Raw genomic sequence first — 26,697 nt, forward strand, 5'->3', positions numbered from 1 at the left:
CTGGTCTACCGAGTGAGTTCCAGGACAGCCAGGGCTACACAGAGAAACCCTGTCTCGAAAAAAAAAAAAAAAAAAAAAGAAGCTGAAAAACTGAGGCTGGAGCCATGGCTCAGTGGTTAAGAGCACTTGCTGATCTTCTGGAGGACCTGGGTCCAGGTCCCAACACCCACATGGCATCAAAACTAGATCCCAGTGGACCTAGTATCCGAGTCTGACATCCTGCCCCTCACATGCATACAAGTATAACACTTTACACATAGATAAATAAATGAATAAATAAATAAATAAATCTTTTTATAAAAAAGGGAGTCAAAAACTGCCAAAATGGCCTTAATAATTTCATTGCATTCAGTATCTTGATTGATAGCATTATGGTCATCCAGGCACCCTAATTCTCCTCTCAGAAATACATTTACGTTTGTTTCCATTGAAACAATGGTGTAGTTTATCCATTACAGGCTACTCTTATATACAAGTTCCATTTAATTTTGTCTGTTCTATAAATCATTTTTTGAGATTATAATAAAGTTACATTAATTTCCCCTTCCCTTCCCTGCCTCCAAGCCCAAACTTTTCCATGAAATTGCCACCCCACCCCACTCTTTCCGTCTTTTAAATCCATGACTTGTGTGTTTGTTCCTAAATTATAAACACAACCTGCTCAGTCTGTATAATGTTACCTGTACGTATACAACACAACTCCTCTCCTAAGGCTCAGGGAACACTGCAGACGAGGGAGTGGAAAGATTCAGACTCTCAGGATCGGGGAGTTTGCTGTGAGATTGTGTCTCCTGGAAACTTCCCATGAATCTCACCAACATGGCAGCCTAAACACGACCTGAACAAATATGACTCCAACAGACACCCTGACATGAAGGAAAGCTACACAAAGAACTTCAGGCAATAAGGAATTCGAGAGCGGAAGAAATAGTCTCCCCCAGGAAAGAGCACACCAACTGATTGTCTAATGCCAGTAGTCAGCCCTAAAAAATACATACACACAAGTAATTTTTTTCTTTTAGGGATAAACAGAAGTTTTCTTTTTTTTTCTTTTTTTCTTTTTTCTTTCTTTTTTTTTTTTTTTTTTGGTTTTTCGAGCCAGGGTTTCTCTGTGTAGCCCTGGCTGTCCTGGAACTCACTCTGTAGACCAGGCTAGCCTCGAACTCTCGAACTCAGAAATCCGCCTGCCTCTGCCTCCCAAGTGCTGGGATTAAAGGCGTGCGCCACCACCGCCCGGCAAACAGAAGTTTTCTAACTAAAGTAGATGGGCTTGCTTGGAGATGTGTCCCTGAAGTGCCCATCGTCTGTGCTCTTCATTACTAGGGCATTAGTAGGAATTACTCCACTGCCTGACAGATACAGTGTGAGCCATTCTAGTCGGCTTTGCATAGAAATGATAGGCAAGATGCAATTGGGAACTCGTGAATACAAGCCTGGGAAGAACTGTATCGCTAACCGTTTTAGAAGGGATGGCGGAGATGGCTCAGTGGATTGCCTGAGGACCTGAGTTCAGATCCCCACAACTCATAAAGCCACGTGCAGCAACACACATAGTTCTGTATGGGCAGAGATGGAGAACCCAGCCTCTTGGTGACTAAGCAGTCTAGCCAAAATGACACACCACAGTTCAGAGGAAAATTGTCTTTCAAAAGCTAACATGGAGAGTGGTAAAGGAAGACTGGCCATTTGACGTCAACCTCTGGCCTGCCGTACTCACCTAGAGACCACACACACACAGTTCAACTTAACAGTGTCCTCTTAAGATTGATATTCTAAGCCTGAGGGTGGTGCACACCTTTGATCCCACCAGTTGGGAGGCAGAGGCAGAGGCAGAGGCAGACAGATCTCTGTGAGTTCAAGGCCAGCTTCATCTACAGAGCCTGTTCCAGGACTATCCAGAGTAACCCTGGCTCAACAAAACAAAACAAAAAGTTTAGGAAGCTTATGTATTCAAGGAACATAAACATATTCTACATACCAAGGAGCCCATAACCACTAGAACAACAGCTACCCATTTCATGAATATAAGTTTCTCTTCTACTTTTGAAGCAAAAAGTTGAAATTCTTGATTTAGTAAAATCTTTAGGCAAAAAGCAAAATTTTAGATTGCTTACAAATGTAAGGCCCAGTGCTGATAACACACGTAGACTTACCTTCTGATGTCAATGTGCATCTAATCAAAGAAAAAAAATGCTTACTTGCTCAAGCCAAACAGATTGTTATTTAAAGGAACAGGTATTGGTCACTTTGCATATTTTTAAGTCTGCAGTTTTCATATAATATGTTGATGAAATTCTAACCTGTACCCTCTCCACTTCCAGACACAGACATATAAGGTACTAAGTGTAACAGGATTGCTTTTAAATAGAAATTTGTAAAGCAATCACATTGAGGGCTTTAACTGTACCTCTTACTTGAACCTTGAGTTTGCTAAGACCGTTTAAGTGTTCAGCAGAAAGCCCAGTGATCTGAACGAGAGCATCTTTGTCCTCTATTCCAGTTCTTTCTTTTAAACGTTACTAAGAGCAGAACAATAGTTCTGTTTTGTTTTTAAGTCTTACTGCTATCGATTCAGTGGATTTGGTTCTATTCTTTCAACAGTACATTAACTTTTGACCTTAGGGAATCCTTTAGATAAATTTATATTTTGAAACACCTTTTCCAGTGCTCTTCAAAGTTAGGTAACTGGATTTTCTTGGTACTAAGAATTAAACTGAGAGCCGTAACTCTACCACATTTCCAGTCCAAAAAATTAGTTCTTAATAGAGTAAAATACCTATGTCTTTAATAGTTCTTTTTTTATTGATATGAGTTAAATTCTTTTGTATTTCCTGGATATAGAATTCCATTTTTTATTTTTATTTTTTATTTTTTGGTTTTTCGAGACAGGGTTTCTCTGTATAGCCCTGGCTGTCCTGGTCCTGGTAGACCAGGCTGGCCTCAAACTCAGAAATCCACCTGCCTCTGCCTCCCAAGTGCTGGGATTAAAGGCATGCGCCACCACCGCCCGGCCCAACATTTTAACTCTTAATAGTCTTTTCTCAACAAAGATTCAGGAAGAAAGCAATCTTCATCTATTTCTGTGTACATTGGCAGTTTTAGCGTGTGACCTTTTTTTTTCTTTTAGTAACTGTGTATTGATTCTTTGTGTCACATCATGCACGCTGGTCACACTCATCTCCCCCCCCCTTCATATCCACCCTTTGCAGCTTCCTCCCCAAAATAAAAACCAAAAAACAACAACAACAAAGCATAGAAAGCATCTCATCATGGAAGCTGTAGTGTGTCCCAGTGTGTCTCACAGAATATCCCTCTGTCCACACAGCTTCACTTGCAGATGTTCACTGCAGTGAGTCATTGGTCTGCTTTGAGATTTCTGGCTTCTGTGACACCATCAATATTGGTTCCTCATCAGGACTCCTCCCAGTTACCTCATTGTCGCCCAGTGTCATGACGATCCTGCAGCTTCGGAACAGCAGGACTGGCCCCTTCACAGGTCTCCACCATTCAAAGATGTGTATATTTTAGGGTAGGCCAGTTCAGAGCCTAGATCTGTGCCTGAGTGGCTGCTGAGCTGGTCAGCCCAACAGCTCTCCCTCATCCACACCACAAGGGCTACCTCTCCAGCACTGCTCCGGCTAGGCCACCCAGTGCTGCTGCTGACAGGAGGCAGGCTCACCCATACCCACACTTCCAGAGCCAGCTCCACTGTGCTGCCCAGTCAACGTTCAGGGCTTACTCGCCCAAGTGCTGCAGCCTGCGAGGGGCAGCTCTCACGATTTCACACCCTCGTGGCTGGCTCCTCGTGCCTTCACCGTCAGGACCAGCTCCACTGTGTTGCCCAGGCAAGGTGCAGGGTCCGCTCTCCCAGTTCTACAGCCAGTGAGGAGTCAGGGCCAACTCTCCTGGATACTACAGGTGCAAGTGGGAGGGAAAGGACATCACCCCCACACCCATAGTGTGTGTGGTCTTTTTGTTTTGGTTTGGTGTCGGATATGAAGTGGCCATAGTCTTGCTACTCATATTCAGGAACCCAAAATCAGATGAAGTTTGGTCACTGTTTTCTTAATAGTCATTTGACTGGAGGCCCATCTGGATAGCCAAAGCAAGGGTGGATACTAAGCAAAAGTTTTGGACTAGTAAGATGTAATGTTTAATACTGACTCTTCCCGAGAGTGTCATCAGTGAGCTAGTTGTCCCCTTTGACATGTGTCAGAAAGCCCCAACCCCAAAGAGTAGTTAAGGGTGAGCACCTCTCGGTTGTACTATTGGGGTCCTTCCAAGCAAAGAATTGGCTTTGTGGTTCCCTATGAGACCTCAGGACAGCATATGACCTGACACCTCATTAAGTCTCTGATCCCCCAAAGCAGGCCAGAGGGAGAACGTCTCTTCCATTCAATCCATTTCTAACTGTACTGTTACAATAACTGTCCATCGAGCCAATTATCTTAGACTCTAATATAGAGCGAAGATAACAGTTTACACGGTTCATTGTGCAATCTTAGGCAAACCACCAAAAGTTACAAAAGACAAATGAGAATACCCCCTAAGAGTTCCAAGATAGCACAAAGTTTATATGCCGTCGCTATACAAACTACAGTGAGATATCCCAAACTCTGCTGCTTCTCTGCATAGCTTGTATCTGTTTCCTACAAGTAAAGAACTCAGCCACCCCTGTCATACTGACAAATCCCCAAAAGGTTTCAAGACTCCGCAGTGGCTCAGAAGACAAGGAACATCAGAAGTTAAACTAGTCCAAAAAGAACTCAGAGAACTCAAAGGAGTCTCCAAACTGAGAGAGAAAAGAAAGGGCAGGGCTTAGGCACACTGACTGGAAGAGCTTAAGGCTTGGCATTGAGGGCCTGAAGAGGCCAAGCACTCCTTTCTCCACCTCACCAAATCTAAGCAGAAAGCAGCAAACACAGCCAAAGTGGAGAGGTAAGACAAGTTCCTGGAATAAAAGTGATTTCAGTGGCTGTGTAGAACCCCCAGGCTCTCTTCTCCATCCAGGCTTGGCTTGTCTGAATGGCTGATGCCAAAAAGGCGTCTTTGATCCTGGTTCAGCCTGACAAAGTTGTAACGAGAGATTTTAGGGTAAAAATTTTAGCCCTGGCAGCTCCTAAGAGCTCAGCCTGGCCACACATCCCCAATTAAAGAAAGGAAGAATGCTAAAAGCTGAATGAGATTTATTCAGTGTGACCACGCTGGGAAGAGGAATAGATAAAGGGGTCCGGGTCATGCCCCCCACCCCACTCGAATTTTTAAAGGGACTTCAGAGCTGACTCGAGGACTGTAAAACAGAGTTACTGTGGGTGTTTGCACTATGTGAGAGTCTGCACTACGTGAGAATCAGAAGTTAATGTCAGCCCAAACGGAGAGGAGTAACTGACGTGGAGGAAACAGCTTCCTTCCTTCCGTGTGGGGTGTGAAAGCTGAAAGAGATGGGAGTGGTTTTCTTGGTTTATATTAGCTATATATTCAAACTACATTGTTGCACATGAAAATAATATCAATCACTTCTTCCATGTATTCCATGATTTCCGTGTAACAAATAAATTAGTAAATCCATACACTATTCCTAATAGGTATCATTAGTTCTTTCATTTTAAAGATAAGACAATCGACAGAACCAATTAAGACTTTGGGACAATGTAGTGTACAAACACAGACTCATTTAACCATTGCGCTGTACTGCCTCCTACTGGAAGGAAGTGAGTCCTTCACACAGGCCTCCACACTTGACATTCCTTAATCCAGTTGCTCTTTAAATTTAATTTACGGCTAGATTTAAGAGCTTATATGAGCTGATAATAATAATCTATTATTATTTTGGTAATATAGCCCAAAACTTTATAGCTGTGTGCCCAGTAAGATTCTCTCTGTGTGACGCATTTGAATTGCTGAATTCCATCTCATTAACTGAAAGCTTCATGCCATGTGACGTCAGAATCCGTAACTTGCTTTGGTGAACCATACTGACTTTGCTGCTAGGGAAGATACTACCTCTGACTGATTCTTGTTTTCATGGTAATGCTGCCGACAAAGAAAAGGACGTGCTGGAACTTAAGAATTACTCTCTGAAAAAAATTAATGGGGTCATAAAGATGGCCAATTATGTCAAATTATAGTTATGTTAAAGGTCCCTTGACATAAAGAAGCCATCGTTTTCTGATTTTGTGTTTATTTTCTATAAATTAGTTCACAGCTGTGGTGTGAACTGTTTGTCCTTCCATCCTTCGGGTAACAGCCTGGTCACTGCCTCTTCTGATGGAACAGTTAAGATTCTGGATCTCGTAGAGGGAAGACTCATATACACACTTCAAGGACATACGGTATCAATATTGAGGTTTCTGTTTCCTAATTGAGACACACATTAACATTCAGCTCATTTATTGTATGTCTTTGTTATCTTTTAGTAGTAATGTACATTTGCTGCTACTCCTGCAATTTGATTGTTTTTACTTCCAAGTTTCTAACCTCTAGAAGCAATTCTTAAAAATATTATGTATTGTAACTCTTCAAGACCAGTGACTTTAGCTATTCAGTAAGAAAATACTATTGCAGTCTCAGTACAGACTAAGTTGCTTGCATGGAGGTGGATACTTACTTCTTATTTTTCCCCTCATACCTATGCTGGGTTTTTTTCTGGTAATTCTTGTGCAGAGATTCACCCAGTGTTACCTGTACCGAGGCCATTGCACCTGGCTCATTCCAATATTATTTCTAGGACACTCATTTCCCTTCCAGATAAGCCATATTCTGTTTTAGCAAACTTACTGGAAAGAAAGAGGATAGTTTGGTTACTTTTTTTTTTGTCTTATTTTTCATGGGCTTAGAACTAAGGGAAAGGAAATTGGTACATTTTAAGTCTGTAAACTCTTCTCTTGTGGGTAAAGGTTCAAACTTGTAAACTTTTTAGAAAAAAAATTCTCTTCTTATGCCTTAGGTGCCACTGGGAAATTTCTTTTAGGGGAGTTCAGCTCTTCTTATCTCAAAATAGAATGGGATTTGTAGTCTTTGTGCCTGTCTGTTCTGCTTGTTCTACCGCAGGGCTAGGGTGAAACGCAACCAGCTCAGTCCCGCGCAGACACCTAGGTTTAGGTCAAATGAATACGATCACTAACAATGGCCAAGGCCTGAGATAGATATCAAGTCATACTATATAATCAGGAAAAGGGTAGAGCAACATGTAGGAAAAACGTTAGCAGCACTTAGAAAAATACTGTACATAGATCACTCATCTAGAGGTAAAGATGCTTATGGAGCTACAAGCTAAGTCTGTAACAGGGTGTCCCGGTTACGTTTGCTGTGATGAGAAACCCTGACAAGCAGCCATTGAGAGATAGGGCTTATTTCCATTACAGTTCCAGAAGGGGCTCAGTCTACCATGGTAGGGAAGTCATGGAGTGTTGAAGTAATTATTTTAAAATCAGCCGCCAGTGATCAAACCAACTATCTAAGCTGCAGCAGCTCTGCTTAGCCCAGCCGCCATGTTTCTCTGCCAGAGGCCACGTGTGCTCTGCAGCTAGAAATGGCCAGCTAGAAACACCAGCCCTGCCACCCAGGAGACGCCAGCTTGGGAGATGGCTCTGCCAATCTTCCATGCTGTCTCCGAAAGGCAGGGCATTGCCCAGACCATCCCACCATCCATGCGGGACCAGTAGAAAGATGAGACTCTAATGCTTAAAGATTAATCAAAGACTTATATATTTGGTAAAGCTCAATAACCATATGCCCATACAAAGAGAGTTGTTTCCCAATTAGCTAACCTAAATAAAAGTAGTTGCCTGCACTGCTCTCCATACCTGCGTGGCTTTCCATCCTCTTACATCTCTGATCTCTCTCCTCTCCTCTCCGAGCTCCTCCTCTTCCTTTTCCTCTTCCTCTCCTAACTCCTCCCACCTTAGCTCCTCCTACAATGGAGCATGAGCAGGAGGCCAGCAACAAGGCATTGGTTGTGTTGAAGCAGGAAGAGAGAGAGAAAGGTGGGGGGTAGAGGGAGAGGGAAAGGGAGAGAGGAGAGAGGAGGAGGAGGAAGAGGAGGAAGAAGAAGAGGGGGAGGGAAGGAGGGAGGAAGGGAGGGAGATGAAGAGAGTAACACAGACCCAGAGAGAGACAGACAAGAGACAGAGAAAGGAAAGAGAGAGAGAAGGGAGGAGAGAGAACCCGCAGTGGGACCAAGTTATAAATCTGAAACACATGCATAGTGAGGTAAATCCTCCAGAAAGCCTCCAATCAAGAAGTCCCATGCCCGGGCAGCGGTGGCGCACGCCTTTAATCCCAGCACTTGGGAGGCAGAGGCAGGCAGATTTCTGAGTTCGAGGCCAGCCTGGTCTACAGAGTGACTTCCAGGACACAGAGAGAAACCCTGTCTCAAAAAAAAAAAAAACAAAAAAAAAGTTTTGGGCTGGAGAGATGGCTCAGTGGTTAAGAGCACTGACTGCACTTCCAGAGGATCTGAGTTCAAATCCCAGCAACTCACAACCATCTGTAATGAGATCTGATGCCCTCTTCTGGTGTGTCTGAAGACAGCTACAGTGTATTCATATATAATAAAATAAATAAATCTTTAAAAAAAAAAAAAAAAAAAAAAAGAAGTCCCATGCCTTCCAGAAAGCACTACCAACTAGGGGTGAAGTGTTCAAAGAGAAAAGCCAGTGGAGGCATTTCACATTCAAAGCATAACACAAGGTCTGCTTGAATAAAGCAAAACGTTTTCTCCAAAACTTTGTATATCCATCTTAAAAATAAACAAATATTACTATTTCAAGACGAGAAATAATTTCTTGTATCTTGGTGGACTGAGAGGTTATGTACCCTGATCCCATACAAAGTACGGATATCCAACTTTTCAGGGATTGTTCGTTTTAAATGTCTTTATCTCTCAGAGAACGTCAGTAACTTCTGCACAGCCCTGCAGCTATTCTGTGGTATCCCAGTTGCTCACCCCCATGGTTGCAATGCTGGTCTTTTTACTCACAGCTCTCCTCCTGTGTCCTGGCTCCCTGTGGCCTATTTTAGAAGAACTCTCCATGGAGCCTGTTATGGCAGCAAATGACCTGTATTTGTATAGCCTCGGTGCCATGTTTATTGTTCAGTTAATATTAGTAATTAGTTAAAAAACCGGGCAGGAAGCTAGAGATGTTTAATAAACTCTTACCAGCTTACCCCTGAGCAGACTTTCCTTAAAAGGGTAAAAGGGCCATTCCTTCTTTTGTTTGCCTTCTCTCATACCTGGGTTGGCTCTCCATTAATTCTCAGCTACTGTTCCTTGTTAGCCACTGGGCGTGTCCACTAGACACTAGTCACAGCATAGGTAGCAGATGCAGCACCCAGTCCTGTCGGCCCCGAGGAAGCAGTTCTCAATACTTTTCTCTTTACCTCCCTCATGTCTTAGGGACCTGTCTTTACTGTTTCATTTTCAAAGGATGGAGAGCTGTTTACTTCAGGCGGTGCAGATGCGCAGGTTAGTACACCTTTGATTGGATTGCAAGACCTGATTTATGTAAAGAAGGCTTTTGGCCTTACTGAGACGCTGGTTGATAGCTTGTTTGTATATGTTGAAATGATTACTGATGGGTTTTTTATGTTAACTTAGTGATGGGTTTGTTTTCACAGTTCTAGTTGAATAGTTTTAAGAACTAGAATAGTTTTAAGAATTCCACAAAGATTTTCTCTTGCTGTATTTTATACTAAATACTACATTTAGTTGACACTGAATGCCCAGTTTCGCTGTCCTTTTACCTGAGTTAGTGCCTAAGAGTTTGTTTGTACATCTGGTTTCCTCAAATATTGAGCCTACTGAGGCAAATCTGTGTTTACATGAGATGACCAAAAGTCGCTCATAGCCAGGTTATTAAATAAAATGAATGGTCAAGTCAAAAGCATAGTGTGTGGCTTTGGTGAGAAGCAGGGAGAAATATTTGAGTTTATAAAATAGTACCTAATAAGAACTTTCGGGTGTTTGGTTTAGTTTGGGCTTGGGTTTGGAGGATATTTTGAGTCAGGAGCTCACTGTGTATCACTGACTGGCCTGCAAGTCACTATGCAGACTAGGCTGGCTTCAAACATGCAATGTCCCACCTGCCTCTGCCTCCCAAGTGCATGTCCTCCCGCATCTAGCTCAAAATAGGAATTTTAAGTCAGGCATAAAGGCTGTTCAGAATGCTAAGTCTCCCTGCCATGCTTGAAATAGTGGCGAGAGTGACAGGCGTGTGTGTCTCTACACACACAGCCATGCTGACTGTTCAGGGAAGTTCCGGATTTTGGTTTTTTAAAAGTCAGTTCTGGCCGGGCAGTGGTCGCGCACGCCTTTAATCCCAGCACTTGGGAGGCAGAGGCAGGCGGATTTCTGAGTTCGAGAGTTCGAGGCTAGCCTGGTCTACAGAGTGAGTTCCAGGACAGCCAGGGCTACACAGAGAAACCCTGGCTCGAAAAACTAAAAAAAAAAAAAAAAGGGTCAGTTCTGTTGTTTGCATATGCAAGTCAGTAACTTGGACTCTCTTGACTCTGCAGGTCTTGATATGGAGGACCAACTTCACTCAACTGCACTATAAAGATCCTAAAAGAAACCTCAAAAGACTGCATTTTGAGGCCTCCCCACACCTTCTTGACATCTACCCACGATCACCACATTCCCATGAAGATAAAAAGGAGACTATTGAAGTATGTTGTATGCATGAATCCTATATTCTTATGGTCGTTGTGGGGCTGTTAGTGAGCCCCGTGCTTAAAATTACACTGATGTATATAGAACCCAGACCCAAATGGCAACACTTAGAGACAGTCTGTTATTTCTACCTATAGAATAAAGCTGTAGGTGTACAGTAGTGTGTACTGATGTGACTGTCATTTAGATTCCCTTCTAGACAGCTTGGAGATAGAGCTAGAAGTATGTTGGCAGTAATAGACATGAGAACTTAAATCCGAGGCTGCAGAGTGAGTTGACTTGCTAGCGGGTCACTTTGGGGAGACTGTTTGATGACCCCATGAGATTGGAACCAAAAGGCAAATGTTGTCATAACAACGATTGAAACAGGTTTCCAGAGACCTTTTCTAGGCAAACAAGCCATGTATACAGTTACCTTTACAGGCCTGCAAGATGGCCCACCGGGTAAAGGCACTTGCCACACTAAGCCTGACATGATCGACGTTCAGTCCCTGGATCCCACATGGTGGAAAGAGAGAACTTACTGCCCCACAGTGTCCTCTGACCTAAATGCACTCATGCACACGCACAAACACAGGCAGGCAGGCAGGCAGGCACGCATGCACATATATGCCTAAATGAATAATTTTTTAGTAGTTCATCTTTCTAGGAGTGGTTTGTTGGAGTCTCACTTTATATAGTACACTGGCCTTGAATTCAACAACACTCCTCCTGCCTCAGTTTCCCAAGTACGAGGATTACACGCACGAGCCACTATTGGAGTCCTTTTATAATTATCCATCAAATGGAAGGCCTTTTTTGATTAATTTCCTTATTTCAGTCTTAAGTTTTCTCCCTTCAAAGAAAAATTCATTTTGCTGAGTCCTTAGCTCATGTTAGGCTCTTAGTCTACCTCGCATGATTCTTCTTAAGTCTGCTTCTGTTCCAAGAGCTGATATCATAAATCACTATGTTCCTGCTTAGTTGAATCTGCTTTTTTTGTCAGTGCAGAGCTTTGATCTTAGAGTATGTATTTTGCTTTCTTCTTTTTCTTTTTTCCCCATTATTTATTCATTTTACATCTCAATCATTCTATTTTCTCATTTTGTTTTATTTGTGACGAGGTCTCATGTACTTAGATTGGTCTTAAACTCACTGTGTTTCAGAGGATGACTTTGAACTCCTAATCTGCCTGCCACTGCTTGTCAAGTGCTCAGGTAACAGGCTTCTGCCACCAGCACAGCCACCCGAACACAGGGCACCTAGCCCACGTCACTCCCAGTCCACCCCACCTCCCCACCTCTGCCACTTCCTTGGCTTTGATGTCATTACTCTCAGTCTTTCTCAGGCCTTTCTCCTCCTGTCGCTTGAAACATACATACCTTATGCTCTGCATGTTCCGCTTTCTTTGCTAGTTTTGAAGAAGGGCTCTCAGTACTAACTCAAACTGATCTCAAAAACTCCTTAGCCCAAGTGCTGGGTCTTACATGGGTTCACCACCACACCTAGAAGATTGTGTCTTAAATTTTGTGTCTAATCCAGCTATATTTGGGGATCTCTACTGTTGTTTCTTGTTAGTAGCATTGATTTCAATTATTTTTTTGTAATTTTTATCCTTTGAGATAATCACTGGAGTAGTAAACCACTATGCTTCATTACATGTTCATGCTTACCATGCCATTATGTTGTGAGTGTGTACATGAGTGTGCATGTGTTTGATGCTGGGGACCCAGCCCCAGGCCTCCTACATGCTACAGTGATCCACAGCAGGGCTTCATTCCTAGCCCTCATCTAGCCTTTCATTCTCTGAACAAAAGAATATTTTTAAAAGTTGTTATTTCATATGTCTGGTGCTTTGCCTGCATGCATGTCTGTGCACCATTCAGTGACCTTAGAAGCCAGAAGAGGGTGTCCCATCCCTTGTGACTAGAGTTACAAATGGTTGTGAGCCAGAGTATGGGCACTGGGAATCAAACCCAGGTCCTCTGGAAGAGCAACCAGGGCTCTTAACCACTGAGCCATGTCTCCAGCCCAAGAAAAAAGGTTTTTTTCCTCAGTTGTTATGATTGTTAAGTGTATTTGTTGACCTTTTATGATCATATATTCATGCAAAGTAAATATATATATATATATATATATATATATATATATATAAAATTTTTTCTTGACTGTCCTTTTCTTGTACTACCAAAGTAGTTTGTTGATTTTTACTTTAGCATTTCTATGACTTAGCTGGGATTGATCAGTGTGAAGAACACCCTCACCCCCTGCCCCTCCCACCCCCCTGCCCCACGCCCTGTCATCTACCTGACTCCCAGTCGAGTGGTATTTTCCTGGCATGGTGCTGTCCAGGCCCAGAGACTCAAGCTATTTCCTCTATGATTTACTATCAGCTGCGGTCCATTTTAGAGAGCTAGACTTTAAAATGTCAACAAGTTGAATGAATAGCTTGCTCTGACTCTTTAGCTGAGAGCCCTGAAACCAGCTCCTTTGTGTGGTTCGGTCAGGATGACCCAGGCTGCGCAAAGACACTCTCGGCTGTACTTTTCACATGTGCACCTACATTTCTATTAAAAGCTGCCTTTCCGTCATGGAACTAGAGGGCAGTTGTGCTGCACGTAATTCAGAGAATGTGCCTGAACCTTTTGTGTGGCCCCGAGGAAGTTGACCTTGGGTGCTAGTTTAAATCACCTGTAGGCACTCATAGCTGTTTGAATTAACTGTCTAGTATGACTGACTTTGGAAAATACTTCCAGATGCTGAGCCAGAGAAGTAAAAGGATTCTGCATACAAACTCCCAATCATCTCATTTTAAAAATCAGATCACAATAAAGCAAAATGTAATGTTTTTTGTACAAAGTATATTTTAGCATTATAAAAAAATCATTGATACCAAGTTATTTTTAAAGTCTTCACGTTAATGAATATAGATCCCTTGAAGGAAGAGAAAACTGCTTCATTTAAAACTAAAACTGTCACATAGATGTGATATAGATTAGGAGAGAAATACTGTGCTCACTTATGATAAGTTATGCTTTAAAATAATTCTTCTTCAAAGCTTTAGGAAGGTGCACTTCCATTACTTCAGAAATGCTTTAAAATTGAAAACAGTCTGTGTTCAGAATTTTTTTTTAAATATAACATTATTTCTTTTTAACAAATAGGGTTGAAGTCATTTCTCTTCTTTCTGCAGTAGCCATGATTGTTTGATTTGAGTTTAGGGCAGTATAGACTCCTTATGAATTATATCTTTCTATATTTTCTTAACCTTCTGCATGAAATTGTTTTTCCTTTGTGAAGCCCACTGGCTTGCTAGCCTCAACTGTTTTATTTGTAGGAAGTTACAAAACCCATTAGAGCCTCAGATCTCTGCTACTGCCAACCAGATGTATAAATTACTAATCCTTACATGAATAGAGGGATGGCAGCCAGATTGTTCAGAGAATCCACCAGAGGAAGCCACGAGAAAAAGACATGGAGCAGAGAAGCCTTGCTATGTGAACACCCCTCCTGTGTCCCTTCCCTGGTCTACAGACAGGCATATTGCTGAAACCCTCCAGCCTCATTACTGTTAAACACTGTCTTCCCATGTTGTTGGGAAGGCCAAGTTTTTACACGGATGTCTTCCTCTGGCCTATTTGCATTAATAGTAGTAGTTTATGTCAACTTCTTCAGCCTGCCACAGGAGAGAACTACATCGTACTGCTCCAGGAAAGAAATGCTTTCCCTTCAAAGGGTATTCATATTACATTTGAATGGTGCTGTCCTATGTAGTTCAGTCTGCTTCTCCTTTGCATATTTGGAGGGTGTGGTGGTTTGAATATGCTTGGCCCAGGGAGTGGCAGTATTTAGAGGTGTTGCCTTGTTGGTAAGTGTGGCCTTGTTAGAGGATGGGTGTCACTGTGGATGTGGCCTTTGAGACCTTCCTCCTAGCTGCCTGTGAACAGATGCCTTTGGACAAGATGTCACTCTCCTCCAGCACCATGCCTGCCTGGATGCTGCCATGTTCCCGCCATGATGATAATGAACTGAACCTCTGAACCAGTAAGCCAGCCCCAGTTAAATGTTGCCCTTTATAAAGAGCTGCTTTGGTCATGTCTCTTTAGAGCAATGGAAACCCTAACTAAGAAATTGGTGCCAGGGACTGCAGTGTTGCTGTAATAGGCCTGACCATTTTTTATTTGGAGGAATGTGGACTTGGGACTTTGGATTTGGAAAGTGGTGGAATGTTTTAAGTGAAGTTTAATCTGCCATTCTAGAAGGAATATGGACAACATTGGTGTTGGGGGTGATTTGAACTGTGGCGGCCTTGCTCAAGAGGTCTCAAAGGAGAAGAATGTTAGTATGTGGCCTAGAGACTGTTCTTGGGGTATTTTGGTGAAGAACATGGCTGTTCTTTGCTCTTGTCTGAAGAGTCTGTCTGAAGCTAAAGTGAAGATTCAGATTAATTGCATTGACAAAGGAAGTCTCAAAAGCCTAGTTTAGACTTTATCCGGTGGTTCAGTCTTACGAGGAGTGTTTTGATCAAGCATAGCAAGCTTAGAAAGGAAAAGTACAAAATGTATATTTCAAGTAATAAAGGGCACCAGAAAGTGCAATGGAGCTGCATCCTGTGTTCAAGGTGATGAGCAGATTAAGGGGGTGGTGACTTTGGGGCAAGATCCCACCTAGCTAAGCTTATTGTTTACTTGGTTATTGTTTTCATTTGGACTTTTAATCTAGAGTGAACTACAATCCAGAAATTGAAGATTTTCATCCATATCTTGAGGAACTGTGGCCATGAAAAGCTTAGTTCCAGGCCTGATGGTAAACACGTTTAATCCCAGGAGACAGAGGCAAGCAGATCTCTGAGTTCAAGGCCAGCTTGATACAGAGTAAGTTCTAAGTAGAAAAAGCGTAGGTCTTGGTGTAGTACACACCTTTAATCCTAGAACTCAGGAGACAGAGGCATGCAGTTCTAAACTCAAGGTCAGTTTACAGAGCAAGTTCCAGGACAAATAAGCTTAGACAACGAAGGATGTATTAGAACAAGGAGGCTGTGTCCCAGCTCCAGAAAGCAGTAGAACTCGGCAGCTTCAGCCATGTGGCTCTGGCTTTAGAGTCCAGAATAGAAGGGACTCCTGGGACAATTGATGCTGGTTAGCTGGAGCTAAGAAATTAGCAGTGAGTAAGAAGAAACCAGCATCACTGAGATGAAATATTCTGGGAAGTGTTTTCTGAAGGCACAAAGAAGCTATGTTCCAGAGATAGCCAGGGCTGTACCGCGTGCTGCAGCTGGACTTGGGAATGTGTAAGAGTCACCCAGGTGGTACTGGTTTTGAAGGTATGAAGGGGTGATGAAGAGCAACTGAAGCTAGGCACTGTGAGAGGCCATGGAAGGCCATTGGTGAAGGTGCGGCCTCAGTTGCAGTTGACAGCCCAGGACTGATGGGATCATGCAAAGCAGTTGAGGCTTGGCACCGTGAAGACAGCCTACAAGAGGTTATTGGTGAAGCCTAGTTGCAGTGGAAGACCCCAGCATATTGGATTTGCCAGTACCATTGGATGACCACCAAGAACAGCAGCAGCAGTGGAGTGGAGTCAACCAGAGCCTCGAGTGCTACAGAGGGCAGAGCTGGAAAAGTGACCCAAGCCCATTGGAGGAACCCAGAAGATCATGTGTGGATCCCAGACATTGGCACAAGAAGCTGTAAAGTTGATATTGTTGCCTTGGATATTACAAAATGTTAGAGATGTCAGAGCTGTGGAGTAAAAAAAGGAAAGCCAAGGAAAGCTGCTAACCTGGAGTGGAAATATCCCAAGAAGTTTGTTGCAGTCATCAAAGCTGAAAGGAGTTGGAGATCTGAAGACTCCTTTGACATAGGACATGGAGATGCAGAGATGGATTTTGCCCAGTTAGCTTTTGGTCTTGCTTTTGTCCAGTATTTCCTCGTTAGTTATGATGTTTTGGGATGGTAATGTATGTCCTGTGATGCTGGAGGTATGTGATCAGCTTTTTATTTTGACTTTATAGGGCATTGCAGTTAAGTGATTAGATAACTATCAGGATAGACTTGGAACTTTGGAGTTTTACCATTGTTGAGATTGCTATAAGCTATGGGACTTTGGAAGTTAGATGAAATGTATTTTGCATTATGCTATAGATAGGTATGGCCCTCATAGACTCAAGTGTTTGAACAGTTGTATGGGGGCCAGGGAGTGGAATGTGGTGGCTTGAAATGCTTGGCCCAGAGAGTTGTACTATTTGAAGGTGTGGCCTTGTTGGAGGAAGTGTGTCACTGTGGAGGGTGACCCTTCTAGCTGCCTGTGAGCCAGTCTTCTCCTGATTGCTTTTTGAACAAAATGTAGCACTCTTAGTTCTTCCAGCACCATGTCTGCCTGGATGCTGCCATGCTTCCTGCCATGATGATTAATGCACTGAACCTCAGAACCAGTAAGCCAGCCCCAGTTAAATATTGTCCTTTATAAGAGTTGCCTTGGTCATGGTGTGTCTGTACAGCAATGGAAACCCTAACAGTGGGAAAACCAGAAAGCTTCCTAAGGGATCATGATAGATCCTTCTGAGACTAGGGAATCAGATAGTTATTCTAGACTTACAGAATATTAGCAGGGATAGTAGCTAAGTCAAAATCATTAATGGAAAAATTATCTTGATTGCTTTCAACTTCAGAATGGCCACTGGAATAGCAACATCATCTATAAATTATGTATGGAATTCTATGTTACTTAGCAGGACAGAACAATCCTTTTATATACCTTAATATTTTATGATAGCCTGACCATGATTAATTGGTAAAAATTCTGTCATAATGAATAGAAATCTTCAAATCTTAGATCATGATTTTACCTTAATCTGCTAATAAGGTTAAAGAACATTACCATTGAGGATGAAAATATAATTGCCAGTCTACCAATTCTATGTTTTAATTCTAGCTGAACTACATACTTACATTGTTTTGAGGTGCTTACATGACACTGATCATAGTAATAAGAATACCTAAGCTTATACAGCATTTTTCCATGACTTTACGTCAGTTATTTGATAGTGCTACAAACACTGAAAATCAGCAATGTCTTTATCCACATGAGAATTGAGGTGAGTAGATGGCTGAAGCTCGTAGCTAGCAGTGCCCGAGATGTAGCCCTGGCACCCTGGCCCATTGTGCAGCTCTGCCCACCTATGGCAGTGCTTCTGTTTTAATAAGAGTTCCCATCTGGCCCTGTCAGCAGACACTGCCGTCTCTCTGTGCTGGAGGTCCTAGCTTTAAGGGCTCCTTCCCTGCCCTTCGAGAATGTAGTGTCTAGGGAAACATTGCAGACTGTGTTAGTATGGGTGTCCTTGAGCTCCTCCATGATGGAGACCCTTAGGTCAGGGTGTGGCCAGGGGGGACCTTCTATACAGCCTTCTCATTCACAACTCTCCATGGCCCTCCTGTTGAGGTAATGAGAGCCAGCTCAATCCATTGCATCTCAAGGCCACTTGGATGGCAGGGCAGCAATTGTTCTCCCATGTAGTAAAACACTATTAGTTACATAAATTCCAAACTTGTAGAAAGTCAGCGATTTACTACAGAAGGGGGTCATTCTTTCCTCATTTAGGACTTAAACTCTCTGAGCAGTTTCTGTTTCAGGAGCAAAGCTAAATTGGTGAGCTTCTTTATACCAACACTAGGTGGCAGTAGAGAAAAGACGACCGTGTCTCTCTGGCCCCCTCCCTAAGACTGAAAAATAAAAAGCCTGAGGTGTCTCCTCTTCACAGGGAAGGTGTTGGTTTTCTGCTGGAAGGAAGAAGTGTTGGCCAACTGGGCCAGCTGTCCTGATCCTTCTCATACACAAATCTATCCTCCCTTTACTGTGTCTTACAGTCAGGCACCTCCACTGTCACACAGTGGGCTGAATAATTTTAAGATGTATTTCTAAAGCGACAGCTAGGGAGGGGACTGAGCATGATGGCACATGTGCCTGTAATCCCACTGTGACACTTGAGAGTCACAGAAAAGGGGACCACATGTGAGGCCAGCTTGTAGTGCATAGCCACTGCAAGATCAGTCCCCAAACACAAAACCAAGCCAGCAAGCTACCTCAGCAGGCAAAGGCATCTGCAGCCCGGCCTGCCAACCTGAGTCCTCTCCCCGAGATCCACATGGTGGAAAGAAAGATCCAAATCTCACAGATAGTCCTTCAGCCTCCACACATGTCCCATGGTGCAATCCCATGGGTAAGTGTGCATGTACTCACACATACAAATATGTAAATCTAATAATCATAACTACAGTGGCGCCCCTCAAGCCTGAATGCTTTAAATCCATCAGTCAATCTGCTCTTCTTGCTTGGGACTCACTCAGCCCACAGTTAGAGCAGTGTCCAGTGTCTCTCCCAAACAAGTCTCTCTAAAGCACTTCAGACTCCAGCCTCGTGGTTTCCCCGAATTTCTTTGTAATTTGGCCGTTGTCAACTCCGGTCTGCTTCTGTCTTTTTTTCCTGTCCCTGTGCATTTGTTTATTTGCACCATGGCTGTGCTCGGCCAGTATGTGGGTGGGCTCTATATCTTACCCTGGCTCTCTGACTTGTTCTCTGAAGTGTATTTTATTTTTATTTTTGTGTTGAGAAGCTGTGTTAACCTGTGTTTCTTTCTAAGTCCTTTGCGGCTGAGCAGTCAGCTAGAGTTTTCTTCTGGCCCTGAGTGTACCTAGCGTTGTTCCATTGGTCCTGCCGGCTGGGTTCTCTTTGGCTCTCTCCTTTGAACTAAGGATGATTGCCTTTTATTTGGTTTGCCTTGAGGCCTTCGAATTTAGAAATAACTTCCCTCAGAGGTGGTCATTCAATCCGGGAAATCATTCCCTTTTCTCTGTAATTTTACTGCATGCGTATTTTCAAATCTATAATTAAATACTGCTTAGCTTTGAATGGTCAAAAAGTCTTGGGCAAATGGGGTTGTATTGAGTATGCTTTTCTGTAATTTGCCTTTTTATTTCATATAAAAACCCCAAGATGTGCATATTATGTGAACTGACACATTTATATGGTGTACAGAGCCATGTTGTGTCTCCGTGACGTTACCTCACATGCAGTATCCACAGTGTAGCTTACCGTTGGTTACAAAGTGTGGCACGCAATGCTGACGGTCCAGAGCGCTCCGGTGTTTGCAGCGTGTTTCTTTCCATTTTCACTTTTCCTCGTGAATGGTGCTGCTGAGCACCTTCATAGCAGTTTTTGAAGGCAAACCTGTTAACCATTAGGGTTTCATTTCTGTAGATTTTTTCATGGGATTTCTATTTTCTACATTTCCATGTAAGCTTGTGTACAGATTTTAGATACTTGCCCCTTCCTGTTTCCTTCACCATAGCAATCCTCACAGTGACACAGCTCTCCCCCAGCAGCTGTGATCGCAGGCACGTGTCCCCTTGCTTGCAGCTTTTGCTATTCCGGGTTTTCAGATGCCGTTCTCCACCTCTGGTTGGAATCATGACCTTAGTTGTTTGTTCTTGCTGGTTTTACTGTTTGATCATCATGAGGGGTTCCACTTATCTCCTGCTGACCCTTCTTAGCTAGGACCTGTATACCTAGCCAGTTTTTAAAATGGCCCATCATCCTTGTCTATAGACGGATGCCACTGAATCTTACTATGTTTGTTCCCCACCTACATGTCATTCTGCTTCCAGACCATCTATGATACAACTTTCTGTTTACTTGAAACTTTCATGTAAATGAAGTCATAGTCTTTCCCATGAATCCCTGGTGGATTTTCTTCAGTTTTATAGTATTACATATGCTCTTTTAATACTGTCCGTGTTTTAACTTCATGTTGAAATCCACGTGGGTTTGTGTGTTGAGTGGAGCTAGCAGTGCTTATCGGTTCTCTTAGTGTGACTGAGGACTCAGGAGTAGATTCTGTTTAGCTCTCCATTGGTAATCACTGTGTTATTAAATGAAAGTTTATTATTTCCTCTCTGATTCTTACATCTTAACATTTTACTTCTTTTTCTTGTTTTAATGAACTGGCTAGGATATTTTCTGCATCTCTTGAGGTGGGTCTTTATGCTTTAATAGTCCTCTGTAGGTGAATCACGTTGCTTTTAAACTGTAAAAATGACCATTTCTTGCTTTAAGTTCAACATTGTCAATATTGTATATATTGGCAGGTTTAGTGAATTCATATTTCGCCAATATTTGTGCCCTTTTCAATGAGTATATGCTTTATTTTTAGAATATATTATAAATACTTTGTTTTTCTTACAAATAGTATTAGTTCCTTTTGATAGAAGGTGTCACATTAACTTATTTTATGTGTGCACACAGATAAATCCAAAACTTGAGGTAATGGATTTGCAGAGTTCTTCTCCCCCAGTTGTGGATGTCCTTTCTTTTGATTCAACCACAGTAAGTTATTTTTCTTTAACTTAAGCAGTATTAACCCATTTATTACAGTCTGTTTCCTTACAAAGTGTAAGAATCAGGGATAAAAAAAACATGAGCTCGGTGACCTAACATTTCAGCAAGGTTGTGTACAAAGTCATGTCTAGGTTTCTAAAAAACCACCAGGGGGCGCAGCAACCATTTCCAGAACAGTTTTACCTTTGAAGACCTTAAACTCAGTCGTCGAATTCACCGTCCCTGCTCCCCTGTCCTCTGCTCCCTGGCCTGGGGTACTACACTGCTGTCACCGAGCAGATTCAGCTTCAATGCTCTAAGAATGACAGTTCATCTGCTTTGTTTTGTTATTCTCTTGATCGATTATCCAGAAAAATAAAGTAGCCCTAATACTTACAATTTTGTTTATAAAAATTATCTGTATATTTTATATTTTGAGCGTCTGAAAGCTTCAGAAACATCTTGAGCCTGTTACCCTCTGAGTCTACCCTCTCTGCTACACAAATCACAGTAACCCTGATGATTAGCACAAGCCCTGCTCTGAGAACAGGAAGAACAGCGTTGCCTTTGACAACACTGCGCTAAGCTGTCCATTTAGTTCAGTATTGTGGGTAAAATTTTAAAGAAACACAGCCTGACATATAGGCTCAAGTAGATACCGAGAAGAGAATCTAGTGCAAAGGAATTCTGCCTGTACCCAGGAAGTGCTCCAGTTCTCCGGGTATGAGGTGTCCTCTCAGCGTTAGTGCCCAGCAGAGAACGTTCTTCTCTAAGAAAATGCAGTAACAAGAGCCCGGTGGCAGCAGGCAGGCGCTTGTTATGAAAGGGAAGACAGGAGTCTGTGGTGGAGCTGCTCTGTGCGCTTACCATGCTCACCTGTAAAACCCAGCAGCGCTTCTGCATGAATGAGTGACGTTTCCAATTAAACTTAACTAAACGTTAACTGGCTATCTAAAACGTGGCACAGTGCTCTCCCTGTAGTTAGTCTTCAATGAATTTAACACAGCCCATGCCTCTGACCTTCTATACTCCAGTGAGCTGACTTTGTATCCTGTAGCTTGGGACGTAGCCAGCAGGCTAAACTTTAGTGCTCCTGCCCTGGAAACTGTCTCGGAGTTTTTGTTCTACTTTTTGAGACACACTCTCCCTGCCAGTACTCTTTAAGCTTTGCAAAGACTCATGACTTGAGGCTGAAGAGACGGCTCATCAGTTAAGAGCACTGACTTCTCTTCCAAGGGTACTGAGTTCAATTCCCAGCAACCACATGGTGGTTCACAACCATCTGTAATGGGATCCAATGCCCTCTTCTGGTGTGTCTGAAGAGAGTGACAGTGTACTCACATTAAAAAAAAGAAGAAGAAAAGAAAAAAAGAAGGAAGAAAGAAAGAAAGAAAGAAAGAAAGAAAGAAAGAAAGAAAGAAAGAAAGAAAGAAAAGACTCATGACTTGAAGACTCTAAGCATTCTCAAGAGTTTGCTGTGAAGGTGGGCCTGTTCCCTTGAAGATAACCCAAAGGAACCAGAGTCAGCTAGTCTATGTGGCATTTGTGGGACTTTGATGAAGGAGTGTCATCTACAAGAGGGGAGCACTAAGTAGAACAGTCAGTCATCCACAAGAGGGGAGCACTAGCCTGAATAATGTGAGACTGCCTGTTTGTAACAAAGCCAGTTGAATGTCAGTAACTTCACTTTACAAGAAACAGTCTAAGGAATTAACTTTAAAAGTAGCGATGCCAAACACCATGGCACATTCTTATTTAGAGTTCAGGAGTCGGGGGCAGGAGGGTTTTGAGTTTGAGGCTACCGTGAATTGTATAGTAAGACTGCAAAAGACAAAGGGCTGGGAAGGTGTGTCTATAGCAGTTTTTCTAGCACCTAGAAGCTATACCAAAGTGAGTCTTAGCTATTCTCTAGTGTCTCACTATAGAGAAGAAATTAAGGCATGCAGTGTAATAGTTGACATCTTTGTGGCTTGCACTTCTGTGTCTAATGCCTGTCAGAAATTTTGATGTAATATTTAGGTATCAAAATCAATTGTTACCAATCTATACTTTTAAAGCTTGGTTGTACCCACCCCCTAATGTTTCTCTGCAAGAAGTTAGTATTGGCTATCATATAGACATGGTTTTAAAATGTTTATCTTTTCAAATACCTTAATCTTTATGTTCATTATATCAAGTCACTTATATAGGTTTTTTTTTTTTTTGGCTTTTTAAAGAATCTTTCCTTTTGGTTTGAGTCTTAATATTTTCATAGAAATAGACCGTGATTCTGCCATCAAATTTTGAATCAGAGGTGGCTAGGATGTAGCTCAGCAACAGGGGTTTGGCTACCATGCTTGAAACTCTGAGTTCCATTGCTAGCATAGGGCAAGATTATACATAGGCATTTAGCATTTACCGTCTACGATATGGTCACACAGGGTAGGGTGTTCCAGATTCTCTTTGCCACTCTCCTCAAATAAAAATAAAACTGAAGAAGTTGGTTGGAACTAAAGAGATAGTACTGTCTGTAAAATGCATGCCATGGAAGCAGGAGGATCTCAATTCCCAAATCCTGTGACTAAAGCTGGGTGTGATGGTGAGAGACAGTAATCCTAGCGCTGAGGAGAGCCTAGACATGAGGGTCCTCGGGGCTCACTGACCAGACAGTCTAGCCTGCTTAGCAAGTTCCAGGCCAGTTAGAGACCTGATCTCAAAAGACAAAGTGGATGGCTTCAGAAAATGACTCCTAAATTTGACCTCTGATTTCCATGTTTACCTACATATGCTACACACACACACACACACATACACACAAACATACACGCACGCACGTTTGCAGACAAAAAACCTGTTATCTTCAGGTAAATTATGTTTTAAGGATTGTTGTCAGGTTTGGGTTTTTTGTTACTGTTGTTTGGTGGGTTTTGTTTGCTTTTTTTTTTGAGACAAGGCTTTTGTGTATAGCTCCAGGCTGTCCTGGAACTCTCTTCCATAGACAAGGCTGGCCTCTAACTCAGAGATCCCTCTTCCTCTGCCTCACAAGTTCTGGGATTAATGGCTTGCACCACCACCCATAACTTGGCCTTATGTTTTAATGTATTAGTTTTATCATTTGTCCTACAAGTAGATGAACAAACTGAAGTCAGCACTCTCACGGTTGTTCTCTGGGTTGCCAAAACACTGGATTCTTTCCCAAGAGTGGAGACGATGTCTTTATCGCTATCCTGACCCCGACACATAGCATAAATATAATTATCCCTTTCTTTAGAGTTAGAAACAGCATTTCAGATCAAATTGTTTGTAATAAACTGAGAAGTTAAAGTTACATGATAGGAAAAAATAATCCCCAAATGTGCAGTTCTTTAAACCATTAGCTAAAATAAAGGCAGGCCGCCCAGAGAAGCATTGCATGGCACTCCCTTGAGGTGGCTCAGTAGCGCCCACCCTGGGCAGGCGAAAGTAAGACAACAGTGGAGGGAACAAATGTCAGCTTGAGAGTTCTCATGTCAAGTAAAGAGAATTGTCAAGGAAATGTTGGTGAAGGCAGTGTTCCTAAAGAGGATCAGTCAGCTGGAGAATAGAAGACTTTTCCAAGAGAAATCTGCCCTTAGCCTGAGCAGAGATGGGTAGGGTTTGTCATTGTTGTTTGTGTTTAAACTGGAATATTTCAGGTAAGAAAGCAAGGCTTAGTATATTCCTTTAAAGTTTTTGAAAATGTATACCATGATAATAAAATGTACAGTAAACTACTTCAGATCTCTCTCCTTGCTGCATCCGGCCTCCCATCCCCCACGCCCATGCTCACATACTGTCCCTGCTTTGTTCCTCCCTCCCTGAGCTAGCTTTGGAGCTGTGGGTGACCTAAAACTTGTGACTGTCTTGCACAGGTGGCATATTTGGGTCCTTTACATCGCCTTACCAACAGGTGGCAGATGTGACCAGATCCTGGAAGGATGCGTTCTCATATTCATCCATGTCCCTCAGTAAATATTTCTTGAGGAACTGCTCTGTGTTATTCCCCATTTTCAGCTTTAAATGAAAAGAAAGCAGTAAATTAAAACCTGTCCAGAAAAGCTGCATTTTACATCCCGCTCAGAGAAGCAGGCAAATCTCAGATTAAAAACATAGACTTTTTAGGATAGTGGATCAAAAAGCTACAAAAATGAAGAAAAACACTTTGGGCAGTAGCAAGAGGCTTCAAGAATGTGGTCCAGACACCTGTCACATGGCAGGTGCCGCCTGAGTAAGTGCCACAGCGGCACTGGGGGAAGGACCTAGAAATCTAAGGAACTAACAGACCTCAGGCAGCCGTGGCTTGACACAGACAGGAGCATGGGAGGAGGTCAGAGATGGCAGGCTTCAGGAGATATTTTGAACACAGAGCCAAGAGGATTTCCTGACAGATTGGATGTCAGCTGTGGGATTCCCTATCTCCTCTCCCAGGGGACAGTAAGGTGTAGCTCTGAATAATCTTGGGGCAGTTGGGAATATCTTCTGGCTCAACTTCATTTTGACAAAGAGCCATGGACAGAAAAAAATAATGGTAGTTTTCTTGTCTTAGGTTCTACAATCAGGGGAAGGAAATTGTCTGCTTTCTCTGTGACTTTGGGAAGTGCCCTTGCTAAATGTCTTTTAGAGTCACGTTTCTCAGCAACGCATATTTGGTTTCTCTTTTGCAAAGATCTTTACATCAGGCTATTTGAAGGAAGAGAACGGCTGCCCACTTTCATGAACCATATGGTGCATACTACCTACAAAATAATGTTGTGTTGACACATCTGTGGACACAGGGAGAGTAGACTTGCATGCAGAATATTTCCACGGGTGTTGTGGCAACAGTACATCCTGGTTACTAGACAACATTGTGTAACTAGTTCAGAGTTATTTCAGTTCCTAACTGCTTATGTAAGCAAAGATTTGAAAGAACACAGTGTCTGCAAATTCAAATGTCTCTAAACTAAAATGTATAACTTTGACAGCTTAAAATGCACATGCAGGCTGGAGAGCGTGTTAAGAGTGCTGGTTTCAGCCGGGCAGTGGTGGCGCACGCCTGTAATCCCAGCACTTGGGAGACAGAGGTAGGCGGATTTCTGAGTTCGAGGCCAGCCTGGTCTACAGAGTGAGTTCCAGGACAGCCAGGGCTACACAGAGAAACCCTGTCTCGGGGGAAAAAAGAAAAAAAAAAAAAGCACTGGTTTCTCTTCCAAAGTACCCGAGTTCAATTCCCAGCACCCACATTGACCGCTAATCACTATCTGTAACTCCCATTCCAGGGTACCCACACCCTCTTCTGCATGCACAGTAAGCATCCACACAGATAATATAGATATTTTTTAAGAATAATGTAGGAGCACCTGTAAGTCATGGGACGCTGGTACCCAGCCTTCATTCTCTCTCCCTGTACTAGCTTTAACTTCCGCAGGCTTACTCACTGGCATCATTTGGAGAAGGTCAGGTTCTTTTTTAGGTTTTTAAACTTTGCAACAACGTATAAGACTGCATTTGATTTGTAAGTTTAGCACATATAATTTCTAAAAACAGATATGTTATTGGCTTATAGTAAACAGGCAAGTTGGTGTGTTTTCGAATACCGTCTGGGTGGCTCTGCAGTATCTGTCTGGGTGGTTCTGTGGTGTCTGTCTGGGTGGCTCTGCGGTGTCTGTCTGGGTGGTTCTGTGGTGTCTGGGTGCTCTGCA

At 42.7% G+C, this 26,697-nt stretch overlaps 1 protein-coding gene across 2 annotated transcripts in view; it reads left to right on the plus strand.

The window, feature by feature from the left end:
• Poc1b (POC1 centriolar protein B) overlaps nucleotides 1-26,697 on the plus strand; it is a 108,780-nt gene that overhangs the window by 44,498 nt on the left and 37,585 nt on the right. For both annotated transcript variants that reach the window (XM_028783023.1, XM_028783024.1), the window contains 4 exons: nucleotides 6,199-6,332; nucleotides 9,398-9,466; nucleotides 10,516-10,665; nucleotides 20,948-21,028. In XM_028783023.1, coding sequence (XP_028638856.1) covers nucleotides 6,199-6,332; nucleotides 9,398-9,466; nucleotides 10,516-10,665; nucleotides 20,948-21,028 — 434 coding nt within the window. The remainder of the gene's footprint in view (nucleotides 1-6,198; nucleotides 6,333-9,397; nucleotides 9,467-10,515; nucleotides 10,666-20,947; nucleotides 21,029-26,697) is intronic.

This window comes from Grammomys surdaster, unplaced genomic scaffold (assembly GCF_004785775.1).
Source record: "Grammomys surdaster isolate TR1022 unplaced genomic scaffold, NIH_TR_1.0 958, whole genome shotgun sequence".
Lineage (NCBI taxonomy): Eukaryota > Metazoa > Chordata > Mammalia > Rodentia > Muridae > Grammomys > Grammomys surdaster.